Genomic DNA, 15051 nt, shown 5'->3' with positions numbered 1-15051 from the left:
ACCTAAAGTTGTTGTCGTGGGAGGAACAACAATTGCACAAGTACACACCCCCCCCCCCCCCAACTCAGGCACATACACATCCAAGATCACCAATTCAAGCAGATACACACTATACACACCAAAAATTAGCCAAAAATCAGTTGTCAATACCCATACACAGATCACTAATTCATATATCACGCACACAGTGATATATATGTACTTCCTAGTTCACGTACATACCACCCACCTACACAAACACAGGTGAGTTCCTAACTTGGAACATGTGTGCTTGGGATACCTAGGGTGCTTGGCAACTATGGGATGGGTAGTCAAGGGTCAAAGATTTCTAGAAGGAGGGAAAGGAGGAAGATGGATGGGGGTTAAGATGAAAAAGGGAAAAATAAGAGAGTGGAAGTGAGTGAAAGTTGCCAGGGCTGGGATTAGAACTGGCAGACTGGAGGGGGACTGGGGGTAACTTAAGGTTAATTAGAGTTGATTGATCAAAGAAAAATGTGGAAAGCTGGCAGAACAAAGGAGTGATATCGTGGAGAAACCGGCACAGAGACAGGGGCTGGAGCCGGAGCAAAGAGACTATGGAGGAGCCAAGAGGTATGTGGGAAGAGGGAAACTGGGAGGAACCGGAGGGGAGCCACGGGTGCCAGAGAGGTGCTGGGAGCAGCTGTGGGGGACATGCTGCGGGTCCAGGAAACTGGTAGGGGCTGTCATTAGGAGCTAATTGGGGGGGGGGGGGAAAAAAATCAGGTAGCCAGGGAAGGCTACAGGAGTGCCGGGACCCAGATCGGGGCTCTGGTCACTGGGAAAGGCTGCGAAGAGAGATTGGAGCAGGGTCAGGAGGTCAGTAAGAGGGAAAAAAAAAAAAAAAAAAAACAACAAACAAACCTCAGCTCAGGGTTCTAAATTAACAGTTTTATTAAACAGGCAATGCACTACACAGAGCACAAAATTGATTCCCCCCCACACACACACGATGGTAGCAGAAGAGAAAAAGGCTTAGTAGAGGGACTGAAGTCCAGGAGGTTTCCTTCAGCAAGGTGTTGTCCAGAGAGGGTTGCCAGCAGGGCCTCTGGGGTGGATAGGAGGTGTGATGTGGAGCTGGTCTGATCTGGATGGAAATGGTATTCCCTCTGGGTCTGTCTTCCCTACCCCTCTTATAGGGGCAGACTTTCTACGACCCTAGTAGCAGGGGCATGCTCAGGCAAGGGTCAGCCCTAGTGTACTGAGCATGTGCACTACAGGTGAAAGCATGCAGTTTCAGGTGCAATGGTGGGTTGGCTGATTTCTGCAGCAGTCTGTCTTTCAAATGCTGGGTTTCTGTTCTGTTCCTGGGTGAGGTCCATGGTTCCTGGGTGAGTTAATATAAGGCAATAGTCTAGTCTTTGAATTGATGGTCCAGTTGTTGAGTTGGTCATTCAGTAGAGGCCTGCCACCATTGTACCTCAAGCACCCTCATTCATTCAGGAACCAATTTACATGAGACTGGTTAGACATGAGTCACAGTTACAACGTAAGTTACACAAGGACACAAGATGGAGGATTGACATACAAAATGGAAATTTGACATGACTTATGCCAACTTACACATGTAGGCCTAAATCATATAGTATCAGTAAAAAAACTCAGTGAAACAGTAATCACACAATATAAGACAGTAAAAATCATAATAAAATATAAAACAGTGGATATCCATATCAAAACAACAGGGCACTTATTTGCAAAGAAGGAGAGAGAGAAGAAGAAGAAAAAAAAAAAACAACATACTTTCTACCAACATAAAATGCTAAAGCTTAACCTATGTCTTAGCTTACTCATAATTATAGGGAATAGAGAGGGAGAGAAAAAGTCAGAAATAGTTGGGAAATGGAAGGGAATGCCTTTCTATATCTATCTAAGAAAAAAAAAAAAAAAAAAAAAAAAAAAAAAAAAATCAAGGTTGGGTTATAAAAGTAACCACTAAGAACCAAACCCTCTTTGCTTTTGGTTCACTACCTTGGCAAAAATGCATCTTTTTGCATTATCTCCCCATCCACTGAAATCATCAGGAATCTTGCTTGGGTAAACACTGCAGAATGGAGCCTTTACAACATCAAACCATTTCCAGTTATACAGAAACCAGTAAATTATATATGCAATATCAATGATAATCTACTAGCAACCATTTCTATAGAATTTACCATGCATTTTCAGAGGATTGCTTATTGAAGTACATGTAATGTTGTATTTTATACTTAATGAGTCCATAAAGAGATGATATTTTCTAATCATCTTTTTGTGGTTTATCGAAACATGCCAATAAAGCCTTCCACATGCTTCCTGGTATTTGTTGGTGTCTTTGTATCAAATTCTGGAGTGCAGTCTTTGTCTGGTAAGGAAAAGAGAAGACAGTTAAACTTTGACAAGTATTGACACTATGCAAGCATATACATCGTAGAGCCCCAATTACCTTTTGCCACCTGGAAATGAGGAATTAGGGAAGGGTAGAAGTTATTGGGAAAACATGCATGTGCCAATTGTCTCTACAACATTTTCCTTAAGAACAGAAGGACTAAATTTGTGCTCCAATTGAAATGGATAGCAAAATTACCTACCAAGTAAATGGGAGCAAGACTGGTATAACATTGCAATGAGCATTGCATAACTTGTCCTGCATAATTACAAACAGGATTCTAATGTACCCTCTCTTCACTTAATTTATGCTTTGGGTTCATTGTTTCAATGGGAATGAAAGCATCTGGAAATAGGGTTTGTTAAGTTAGTACCTAAATCTTCTGGAAGTCAGAGGTAGGCAAGTCAGGTAAACGGGTCTCAGCTTTGGAGAGTTGTACAAGGAAAATCCTTTGTAATTGAAACTACATACAGAGTTCAAGGCCTGCTGGAACAGCCCCCCTGATTACAGAGAATGGGCCTGACTGGCTCTACAGCCATACTTCCCAAAAGGGTCTACATTTTCCCCAGAAACAGTTCTTGCAGTCACAGCAGGCTGAGAAAGAGTGGGCGTCTAGGATAAAAAAAATTTCATTTCTAGTTTTGTAGAACTGAGTATAGAAAATAAACTTCTAATGGAACATGAACTAGGAGTTGTAACATGGTATGGTACAGTTTTAATTGCCTTGCTTGTCTAGTGGTTAGACACCTGAAGCACAGGTCCAGTCCAGGGAGTTGGGGGTACAAAGGCGCCTGACATCAAAAAAAATCAGAGTTGGGAGCCATAGCCAAAAGTTAAAGCAGGCAAAGGTCAGAAGCCATAGCTGGAGACAGGGTAAGCCAAGAGTTAAAAAAATAAAATAAAATCAGGCTCACAAGCCAAAAGTGAGTGCTGAAGGTCAAACCAGAATCAAGCCCATAGAACTGGAATCAAGGCATGACAAGGATTTTACCTGAATACCAGCAAGAAAGCACATGCAAAGTCAGGAGAAGAACTGTCACCTTCTCTCAACAAGGGTACCTGGGATTAGGTCTAGTTTTTAGGGGCTAGAGTGGATGGGCTTGCTGCCTGTGGCTTCAGGTGACTGGCTGCCCAGATTGCTTCATGCAACCCAGCTGAGACCAAAACATGGCTCTGGGGTTGCATCAGGTGCTGCCTACTCAGTGGACGACTTGCCCTCATCTGACTGTGTACAGGGTTCTGGTCTGGCCTCATTACTGTATGGTTCTAAAACAAACAAAAAAAAAAAGCTGAAGTAATCAAGAAATACACCAGACAGCTGCAACTTGATAGAAGCTGACAGACAGGAACAGAAGCTCCATCTAGTGTCAGAGTGGGAGCACAGCACCATGCAGGGAGAATGGTCTCAACCGTGTGCTCCAATACTGCTGGGTTGTCAGTAGACCTCTTTAGGGGTCCATGCTGGGACAGGGCAAGTGGAGCAGCACAATGCCTGGACCAGTCAGGCAATCAGAGGGTGGTGGTGAGCTGGGGGCCCTGACAAGAGGGGCAGCACAATGTAAAACCATTCCTGCAGTCAAGCAGGGTTCCAATAACTAAGAAAATATTTCAATGCCAACTTCCTCCTGAGAACCAAAAAAAAACAAAACAAACAAACAAACAAACAAACAAACAAACAAAAAAATCAATCTTTCCTTTTTTCAGTGTGCTTGATATTTAAATCCTAAACCTGAACCCAGTCCTGCTAGTGGGCCTGGCAAAGGAGCTGAATTTACATTATATAAAACATCAGGAAAAAAAAATGAGTCAGCAAAACAAGTTGGGCTGTCAGTCGAAAGCTCACAGATTGCCAGTAACCCCTCCCCACCACAAAACACAAACCTAACTTGCGTTGCCAACACTATACCTAGCCAGCCCATAGCTTGCAGAAGGAAGTACCTCTCTCAAATTTTGCCCCCAAAATCCCATTGGACAGCAATCTGACATTTCACGCAAATATGCTCAGCTATACTTGAAGCTAGTATCCATCATTTTGTACAATTCACATAGCTCAGAATCCAGAGAACTGGAAGCAGCATAAACCAAATGATGGCAGATTTTGGTCTGGGTAACATACTAATAGCAGTTTTTAGGCCAAACATCTGAAAATGCACCATAAACCGGTCTTAAAGTATGTGAATGGGCCTAGATCCCAGATCCTCACAGATATTTAAGCAAAATAGCTGCCACCAATTTCAACAGATTAAAATACTTTCAAGTATTTGTCTGACCCAATGCTAGGCAGTCTTGATACTCTGACTAGCTAACTTGGACATAACCATGCTGCTTAACACTGTCCTTTTCAGCCACAAACTTATGGTGACAGAAGTGATCCAAAACATGGAAGGCAAGAAGTGAAGGAAACGTTCACAATTCAAGCAGTACAGGGGGAAAAAAGTGCACCACCAAAACCCCCTGACAATGCAATATTACTTGCAGCGCTTACAATCTACTACTCCAGGTGTGGCCCTGGGTACAGTACGTAATACAGGGCTGCCCAGCTTCAAAGTTACTGGGGGCTGCACACACCATGCAAGCTGCATCTGTACTGCCTGAGGGCCCTCAGGGTCATATGTTACATAGGTCTCCCACCACACCAGCTGCTGAGCTGCAATGTCAGTGCTACACTGCATGGGTGTGCCCTTGCTGTGCCATATGAGCTCCCTGAGCTCCACAGCAATGATTTCCTGCCCTGACCTCCGTCCAGCAGCAGAAGCAGGAAGCAAAGCTGGCAGAGGGAGGAGAAGCCTGGTGACAGCAACATCCACTGTGCTAAGGGGAACAACACCTGGGCAGATGGACAGCAACAAATTAGCCCGTCTCAGGCAGGCCATGAGTCACTGGTGGAACAGCCCAGATATATCCCATAACTCAAGCTCATAGATAAAGCCCATTTTAAAAAGAGAAATGAAGATGCAAGTTTGCTTGAAATAGCCATTTGAAGGTGAAAGAAAATTAAGATCTAGAAGGCAATTTGATAACGTTAGAGGAACCAATGTACCTTCTCAGCTAGTTCCTCGGCAGTTATATTTGGATCATATGGAATGGGTTCTCCAATGTGCGTGCGAAGTTTGACTGGAAGTCCTCCATGTGGTGTGACTATTAGCACTCGATGAGTGTCATATAGCCACCTAATTAATTCTGTGTGTTAAATTAAAAGAAAGTGGAAAAAAAGTCTCAGAGCTGTGGAGAAATGAACATATATTAAGTTTAAGAAAAAACAGAGCTGCCAAACTTCCCAAATTAAATGACTCCCTCACAACCAAAAGGCAGAAAAGGGGGACATCCTTTTTCATTACATCCTATTATTTCACTTACCCTCTCTAGTCTGGGTATTTTAACTCGAAGGCTGCTGGCATCCAGTGCAGTGCAGCCTGCTTGAGTTTCATTTCAGCACCTTCATAATCTAATAGCACTGTCTCTCTCTGTAGTGCAGCAACTCTCAACTATTTAGGCTCAAGACACCCCTCCCTAACTTGTGGGAATTGAGCAGCACCTTATTTAAAAAATGAATGCATTTTTCATTACAGGATGTTAGTCCTTGCATAGGGGCCAGACAGCAGGGGTAGGGAAACAGCAATGCCTTGACAAGCCCAAATTTGAAATTCTCATTTCCTCAAACTTGGCTCACCTCTTTATACATTGCAGTACCCTTCAAAAGACTCACGTGGTAACTAAAAGTACCCCAGCACTATGGCTCAGAATCACTATTTTAGCCACTTGACTCAAAGTCAGACTGGATCACCTCCCGTAGTTGTTCCCAATTCAATTTAATCCAGCGTGGTTTGTAGGGGTGTGCAAAAAGGCCAGTATTCGATTCAGATTTGACCCGATTCAGGGGACAGCAATTCAATTCAGCAGAATCTGAAGATTCGATTCTCACTCAGATTCGACAATTCAGCCATAGACACAGCTTTATATGTTTTTTCTACATACCTTGAGGTACGAGGCACGGCTTGTGAATCCCAAGATGGTGGGGTGGATGGAGCATCCCACAGGAGCGCGGCAGGGCCACGTGCTCTGCGGCAGACCTGGAAGTGGACTGGAAGTACTTCTGGTCCACTTCTGTGTCCACCGCTGAGTGCACGGGGGACCCAACCCCCATGTTCCCATGGGACTCTGCATCTGCCCCACCACCTCAGCATTCACGAGCCATGCCTGGTACCTTGAGACATGCAAAAAAGCTGTCTATGGCTGAATTGTCAAACCTCTCCGAATTGAAATCGGATGCTTCCAATTCAATTAGGAGAGATTAGTGGGTCTCCTGATTCAATTCAGATTTGGAGAGCCAGTCACTGAATCAGGCCGAATCTCCTCCAAATCGAATCAGCGACTGAAGCTTCGCACAGCCGTAGTGGTTTGCCCTAAAACTGTCTGGCCGTATAAACCTGAGTTTTCTTCATGTCATACAGAGCTATTAAGGATATAATCTCCCTTGCAAACCATCTGTGCTCCCCCTCAGGTAAGAGAAATCATTTGCTTTAATAGTTCTCTTGCCTGCCATTATGCTACAGGCCTTCAGGGGACAGCCTCACCTTGAAACTGAAAGGCATGGTTAGTCTGTTAATCCTGCCTAAAATTGCAACCCAGCCACACATTTAAACAATTCAAGGAATGCCAAAAAGGGAAACCAGCCCCCCCCACCTCCAAATTACATAGAATATGTGTAATATATGGAGGGAAAAATGCTAAGCGGTCCCATCAAGACAATTTGGGCATGTGTCAGGGTTAGAACTGCACTGAGGTCTTCAGTCACTCCAGTATGTTCCCACCAGTTCACCATCAGATGATTGTTGTCAGGCTCCAGGTCCGCACTGAGGCTCAAACCAGCCCTGGTATATCCCTGCAGGCTAACCATCAGCAGAGTCCTGGCTGGCTGGGTCTAGGACCGCACCAGAGCTTGAAGCAGCCCCAGTATAATCCACGCTGTAGAATAATCATCAGCCAACTCTGGGGAGTGCACCAGGGCTAGCTGAAGCCCTGGTGCAGTCCCAATCCAGCCAACAGGCAACTGAGGGTCAGGCACCCAACCTTCAACATGCCAGTGCTGGGGAATCCCAGAATCATGATCCCAGCCTGCCCCTACAATGGCAAGAAGGACGCGCTTGAGATTTGATCCCAATACCACTGTCCTGTGAAACATGTTTGGTATGGCAGGAGGCATGGCTGTTGGGAATGTGGATCACAACCTATCATGCCTTTAAAAATAAATGTCTGTCACCAGCCTATGGCTCATCCTAGACATACATATTAATGTCTGCCAATCTATGGAAACTTTCCATTTTCCCCACAAACAGGAGCAAGCCAAAACCAAGAACGATTCAATGGAAGAATACACACTTTGAGACTGAAGAGTGACAAATGCTCAAAAGGAATATAGTATTTAAAATGCCTCTTACTCCTTTCTTTAAGCATTCTACTTGCTTCCCGAACATTTTCAGTATACATTGGAATGATGGGCTAAGGAAGAGAAAAGAACCAGAAGGTAGGAATTAAATAACAAACATGTAATAAGGAGTCCACATTTCTCATCTTTCCAAGCATCCAATTATTTCAAGAAAGAAGAAAGATATGTTCACACTGTAAGAAACTTCCAGAGATAGATACAATCTGGCCTAGAAGGCTCATCTCCAGTTAAGGAGTTATTCACACTTCATTCAGAATTGTGCATCAGAACCTTGGAGCTGGTCAAGGAAGATTTGTCCTTTGCTACCACACCAGAACATCTAGTAGTCTTGTGTATAAAGCACCTTCACACAGTGAGAGGTTCAACTTCAAGAGTATTATCTGAATTTGGGTAGTAGAAGAGGGCTTGAAATGGTGTCTTTCCTATCCCAAAGGAGTGCCCTAACCAATAAGTTATGGACCACTATTAAGACCTATATTTTTTCACTGGGGGAAAAAAACTTGAAATGTGATGAGAACCCACAATATTTTGGGGTGATCTGTGGAACGTCAGACATTTCCTCAAATTGCATTATTGGTATGGTTTTTGGGGTCTCTACTGGTAGCTATCCATAAGCTGTGTTCAGCTTTAAATCAAGGGCTGTCGAATAATTTTAAAAAGTGATCGCAATTAATCATGAGATTTAAAAAAAATTGTTGCGATTAATCAGAATTTTAATTGCAGTTAAAACAATAATAGAATCCCAATTGTACACATTATTGGATGTACACACATCCCAGACAGTCCCCAAGACCTAGCCCTTCAACCCCTGCCTCTCTATACACTTTCCTGCATCCAGCTGCTGAGTCTGCTCCTAGGAAATGTATGCATGTCCCAGCAGCAGCAAAGGAGAAATTGCTGCTTTTCTCCAGCACACAAAGCAGGCATACATAGTAGCAAAGGGAGTGGGGCAGCTTTCTGCCAGCAGCACTGGCAGGCACACAGCAGAGAAGTGGAGGGGCCACTTTTCCCCCAGCACCAACAACTATTAAGACATGCGACAGTGAAGACTGCACACGAGCACCAAAATCCCCGAGAGCCTCATCAGGTCAAGAGGAGGGGGCAGGAAACACCATGGGACCAGCAGGACTTAACAGCAAGGGAGAGTAGGCCTGGATTGGTGCTGTGTGCGGCATCACCATGCCACATTTTGAGCACTCTGTCAATCCAGCTAGGCAGCGCCCAGCTGATGATGTCAACCGCATGCACCACCATGGAAAGTTTAAAAGGCACTGATGGTGCCAAAGACCAGAAGGACAGTAACCCAACACCGGGCAGAAAGAGCCCAGAGTTTGGGGGGTGCTGGGAAGTGTGACAGCAGTGGGGCACTCCAAGCAACTGGGTCTCCACTGAGATAGGGATAGGAGGAATCAAGTCTCCTATTGGATTCCTCCTATTCTCTTCCCCGCCCTTGCCTTCCACTCTCCTGGAGGGGAGGATCCAAGAAAGTTCTTGTTGGGTTCCCCCCCACCCATTCTTCGTTGCTTGCGATTCTGGTCGAGACCCGCTGGGTCAAGTCAGAAGAGACACTCTCCGGCAAGAGAGGACACAGAGTCTCCGATGCAGGGATAAGGATTGGGTACAGGCAGCTGAAAACAATGCCGGGCATACCCACACTGCCATCTTAAGCAGCCCAGTGGAGGATAACATGTTGGAGCTACATTTGGTGTGAGGTGAGCAGAGCCAGAGCGCCGAAGCAGCAATTGTGGACTATAAAGCACTATCATCCATGGTTGGTGAATGGACAGGGTATAGGGGAGGTGGAGCCCCAAGTCAGATGTGGATGTACTATGAGAACCCCTATAAGGGACCATCACTTACAACACTGAACCCCTTCCTCTCAAAGTACCATCAAGACACAGAAGGAGAGGTGGGGAAGGGCCCTACCCAGGGTACTCATGTGGACATTCACCAGTCAAGCTCTGGTGTGACAGGACACATTAAAAAAATAAATAAATAAATAATCACACAAAAACAAATTAATGCATTAATTGCATGCATTAACTGTGATTAATAGACAGCCCTAGTTTTATCAGGCTTATACATTTGTATGGACTGCAGCCATTGGTGCAAATAGATAGTTATCTTTTTTATAGTATGGCCAGAATTAGGCAACATGAACACTGAACTCAGTTACTGTCCTTTCCTATTCACACAGAGTAGTTCCTTGGACTTTGCATCCCAAATGATTCTGCTCAATAGTCTCAGATCACATCTGCAGGGGACTATGGGCCAGGCAATAGTAATCTACACTTTAACAATGGAAGCCTAGGACAGTCCCCAAAGAGGACTATATAATAGCAGCCCACACTTGTAGGGAGCAGATCAGAAAGGCTAAAGCAGACACTAGAGTTCTGTTGCTAGTTTAAATTAAGGACAATAAGAAGTCCTTCTTTATTTATGTAGGGAACAGGAGGAAAATAAATGGAAGTGTAGGGCCACTGCTTAACAACTCGGGACAGCAGGTTACCAACACCCAAGAGAAAACTGAACTCCTGAATGACCACTTCGCTTCAGTATTTCACCAGGCTAAGGGGAAAGTCACGCTTGATAAAGTTCAGAATGGACATGATAGGAATGATCGCCTTCCTAGTGTTGAAATTGAGCTGGTGCGTGATTAGTTAGACACTTATAGGTCAGCAGGACCAGAGGAACTTCATCCGAGAGTGCTAACGACCTGGCTACAGTCATCACAGGACCTTTGCCAAAACCCTTCCACAACTCATGGCACTCAGGGGCGGTCCCTGAAGATTGGAAGAAGGCCAATGTTGTGGCCATCTTCAAGAAGGGGAGGAGAGGACCCAGGCAACTACAGGCCAATTAGCCTAACTTCTATCCCAGGGAAAATTCTGGAAAAATTCTTCAAGGAGTCTATGTGCAATATGCTTGCAGAAGGTAGGATTCTAAACAATTGCCAGCATGGCTTCATTGCAGGCAGGTCTTGTCTTACCAAATCTCATCTCTTTCTATGACCAAGTAACTCGCGACCTGGAAAAGAGAGGTCGACATTGTATATCTAGGCTTCCAAAAGGCTTTTGATTCGGTATCCCAATGAGTATCCTCACAGGAAAATTGGAGGATTGTAGGCTTAACTGCCCCCCAGTTAGGTGGGTAGGAAGCTGGCTACAGGACAAGATCCAGAGAGTTTTAATGAATGGATGTGTGTCATCCTGGAAAGAAGTGGCCTGTGGTGTCCCACAGGGGTCCGTGCTTGGTCCAGTGCTTTTCAACATCTTTATCAATGATTTGGATATGGGGGTGAAGAGCTCACTGGCCAAGTTGGGGGGGGGGGGGGGGTTGAAGAGCTCACTGGCCAAGTTCACGGATGACACCAAGTTGCGGGGGAGCGTGGTCACACTTGAAAATAGGCTGCATATTCAGGTGGACCTAGACAAGCTGGCAAGTTGGGAGGATCAGAACTAGATGAAGTTTAACACTGAGAAAGTGTAAAGTGCCCCATCTGGGGATAAACAATCCTCAGCATACCTACAGGCTTGGTGGCGTGAAACTGACTAGTACCACAACTGAGAAGGATCTAGGGGTAATAATAAACCATAGTATGAACATGAGCTGTCAGTGCGATGCTGTAGCTAGCAGGGCAAACAATACACTAGCATGCGATCAATGCATCTCAAACAAAACTAAGGAAGTGATTCTTCTGCTTTACTCAGCATTGGTGAGACCACAGCTGAAGTATTGCATCCAGTTCTGGGCACCACACTTCAGGAAGGACTTCAACAAGGATGTGGAAAATATTGAGAAGACCCAAGTGGGTCTTTAAGAGAAACTTAAAGTGTGAAAATGATAGGCACCTTACAAGTGAGCCCTTCTACCATGCACAGATGGCTACAAGATTGAAGTCCTAAAGACAACTGGGTAAAGATTTAAACAGGATAGAAAAGGCTACCGATGCAAAGAAAATAATGGAGGAAGGGGAAGCAGAGGAGTGTAGAGCTTTGAAGGTAGTGTGAGAAGATGGTATATATGGAGATCCATGGGGGGGGGGGGGAAAAAACCATTTAAAAAAAAAAAAAAAAAAAAAAAAAAAACCACAGCACAACAAAAAAAGTCAAAAAGAATCAAACAACAGCAAGTGATCACTTTAGTTGCTGTATTTTGTATCCACTAAAGAAAAGCAAAAATGAACATGATAACCTGAATTAGAGACTTCACTATGAGTATGGAAGGAAAGTAAAGCAGCAGCAGAGTATGGACATGGCCTGGATATATATAGGCCTTTGTACACACCCTGTTCTTACCCCTTTCATGCGCTGCAACTGCATGTCTGTTTGCATGAGCGGAATTTCTGAACGCTTTAAAAAAAGTCTTTCTTGTGCATTAAAAGTAAAAATGTCTCAGACATAGTTTAGTTTAATTTGCCAGAAATTAAAGCATCACATCAATGGATTCATTGTGTGCAAGCATGAAGGCACTCAAAGACGTAATGAGCCTCTTTGTCTACTAGATGGCTGAGACTTTTTTTTTTTTTGAAGGGGTGAACTACAAATTGCTTCCGCATTTTTTTTTTCTTGTGCGATTTGCCAGCTCCCTGTGGCATGGGCAGAGGAGGATAGCACTGGACCGTCCCACTTTCCTGTGGCATCGACTGGAGACTGCACTTAATTTGTCTGAAACCCTAATGCGTGCGAACACTGACACGATGCTCCAAAATAAACAAGTTTAAATTTTATAAACCTATTTAATTTAATCAGGATTAAAACCTGTGGTCTGTGCATGCGCCCTATGAAATCACAGCAAATAAGAGGAAACTGGGATGTGTGCAAAATCCAGAAGGCAGCAAGGATTGCAGACCTCAGGGACAGGGAGAAAGATGGGAAAAGAAGAAAAGATAAAGGAGCTCTATGTTGGTCAGTCTGTATAAAATAACACAACATCCAATAAATTATGTCAGAGACACCGATGTTAGCTGCTGACAACATCTCAGAGAAAGGAGGTAAACCATGGCAATTCAGCCCTCATTCCTTCAGGTTAAGAGTATGCACAGCAGGATTTATTACACAGTAGCTGATACATAGTGAAGCCAAGCCCCCATTGTGGTATACCTTGTGGTAACTAGTTTGTCTGCCAATAATCTGAATTATATTGAAATGATTGATGCTCACAGGTGTGTTACTCACCACTTTTGCATCTATAGCCAGGTGAGCAAAGCCTTTACGATTACACCATACAAGTTTGTAAGTTTCATCACTGAACAATGCTTCTCGAGCACTACCTGGTGCAATACACACTAGTTCACCATTTTTCAGTGCATTCATACATTCTTCCCTTGTACCATGAAGAAACTTAAGAGATTCTAAACATGTTTTAAGCCTGCAAGAAGTATACATCAAATACATTATTAAAAAAGAACTTAAATCATATCACAATTACAGCTTGCATATGAAAAAAATACAGTAAAACAAAAACTTTAATAAGATGTCAAACTGCTGCATACTTAGAATATAAGACCAACAAGAGTGTGTGTAAACATTGCAGTTGTGACACTTTAGCCAGAGAGATATGGAAAAGAACCTAATACTTGCATGTCAATAAACCAAATATAGAATACACTTAAGTGAATATTTCTCCATAATCGTTAGTACCAATTGTACCAATACAGGGGAGGGCAATTATTTGGGCTACAGAGCGGTTTAATGAGTTTTGGTGAGCTATCAAGGGCTGCAAGAGCAACCCCGCCCTTTGACAGGTGCTCTGCCCCCTGGTCACCAATCTCGGGGATTAAAGTCCCGCCCCCTTACCTTTACCACCAGAAGTCCCTCCCTTTGCCCCCAGAAGTATGCCTTTATGGGAAGAGGGGTATCCATTCTGGGACCAGAAAAAAAAATTATATACTACAAATCAAACATCCACAATAACATATTTTAATTTTATTTTTAGAAAACATTGCCATGATTTGTGTGTATTTGCAGCATGTATATAGAACTGATTGCATAATAGCTCAAAATGAAGTCCTACTCTTGTATATTGGAAGTGGGAGTTATGGGGTTTATGGAGGGGGTGGGGGAATGGGGGCATTTGTGTGGGTGCATGTAGTAGTGAGTGGGGCTCCCCTCAGAGGCATGCAGTTATGTGGGAGAAGGTGTGGGTAGGGGAGACTTTGAGGGTATGGTGGGTTTGCATGGGATCCCCTGCGTGCGCCCCCCATAGCCAGTCAGCATTGGCTCCTGCCCTGCAACAGCCTAGAGCCCATGCACCCTGGGGCACCTCTCTGCCACCACCAACAGTGCACAGCCCTAGCATGCCCTATGCCTGCTTCACACTGCCCAGCTGTGGCGTGCCTTACCAACCCCTAGGCAGCCCAGGTGGCGACAGCTTTTCAGCTGCCACTGGTCATTGCTACAGATCTACAGTACTAGCAGGGACCTGCGCACTCAGCCCTGACCCAGCATGCCCCACTTCTGCTCTGGACTTGCCCACCTAGGCTGAGCAGTGACAGCAGCAGCCAGGCAGAAACGGTTGCTTGGCACAGACGAAAAGCAGCCCCTCTCCCTTGCCTGCTGCAGGCACTTCCTGATGCAGCCAGCAGAGCCTACACTACGACAGGCTGCCCCATGTCTCCAGCAGCCTCACTGCCACCTCTGGGCTGCCCAGATGCTGCTCTGCACTGTCACTGTTGCCACAATGGGCAGCATGGACACGGCAGTGACCAGGAAGTGCCTGTAGCAATGACGGGGAGGGGCCGCTTCTCCCCCCCCACCCTCCACACCAAGCCACCACTTCTGCCCGGCCCTGCCGCTGCTGCTCAGCCTGGGATTGGCGAATCCTGATCACACAGGGCACGCTGGGTCAGGGCTGTGAAAGAGGGTCCCCACCAGTACTGCAGGCTGGGGCCAGCAGCAGCCAGAAGGAGCTGCCGCTAGCCCCTCTGTGGAGCCACTACAGCTCCGCTGTGTGCACAGGGGCAGCAGGACACACCATATCCAGACAGTACCTGGGCCAGGCATAACATAGATCAAGAGACCCACCACAGGCCCCTCTATGGGCCAGATCCAGCCCATGAACCATATTTTGCCCACCCCTGTACTAATACATACAAGTTGCTTTAGTACAACGGATAACCACAGATTCTGGTTCTCTCTGATAGAATTCCAAAATATTCTGATTAAAAAAAAAAATTCCAGATTTTTTTCTGCAATTGAAATGAAATGCTGTTTAATCC

At 44.9% G+C, this 15051-nt stretch overlaps 1 protein-coding gene across 1 annotated transcript in view; it reads right to left on the bottom strand.

Moving 5' to 3' along the window:
• Positions 1-1802: 1802 nt before the first annotated feature.
• The window catches only part of LOC102386115 (transmembrane protein 68-like), a 25331-nt gene continuing 12082 nt past the window's right edge, over positions 1803-15051 (bottom strand). The window contains exons 4-7 of the mRNA XM_025214179.1: positions 13010-13203; positions 7825-7885; positions 5427-5566; positions 1803-2362 (exon numbers count right to left, since the gene is read on the bottom strand). Coding sequence (XP_025069964.1) covers positions 2258-2362; positions 5427-5566; positions 7825-7885; positions 13010-13203 — 500 coding nt within the window. The 3' untranslated portion in view covers positions 1803-2257. The remainder of the gene's footprint in view (positions 2363-5426; positions 5567-7824; positions 7886-13009; positions 13204-15051) is intronic.

This window comes from Alligator sinensis, unplaced genomic scaffold, assembly GCF_000455745.1.
Source record: "Alligator sinensis unplaced genomic scaffold, ASM45574v1 scaffold999_1, whole genome shotgun sequence".
Classification (NCBI taxonomy): Eukaryota; Metazoa; Chordata; order Crocodylia; family Alligatoridae; genus Alligator; species Alligator sinensis.
This window is presented reverse-complemented; position numbering and strand designations above follow the sequence as displayed.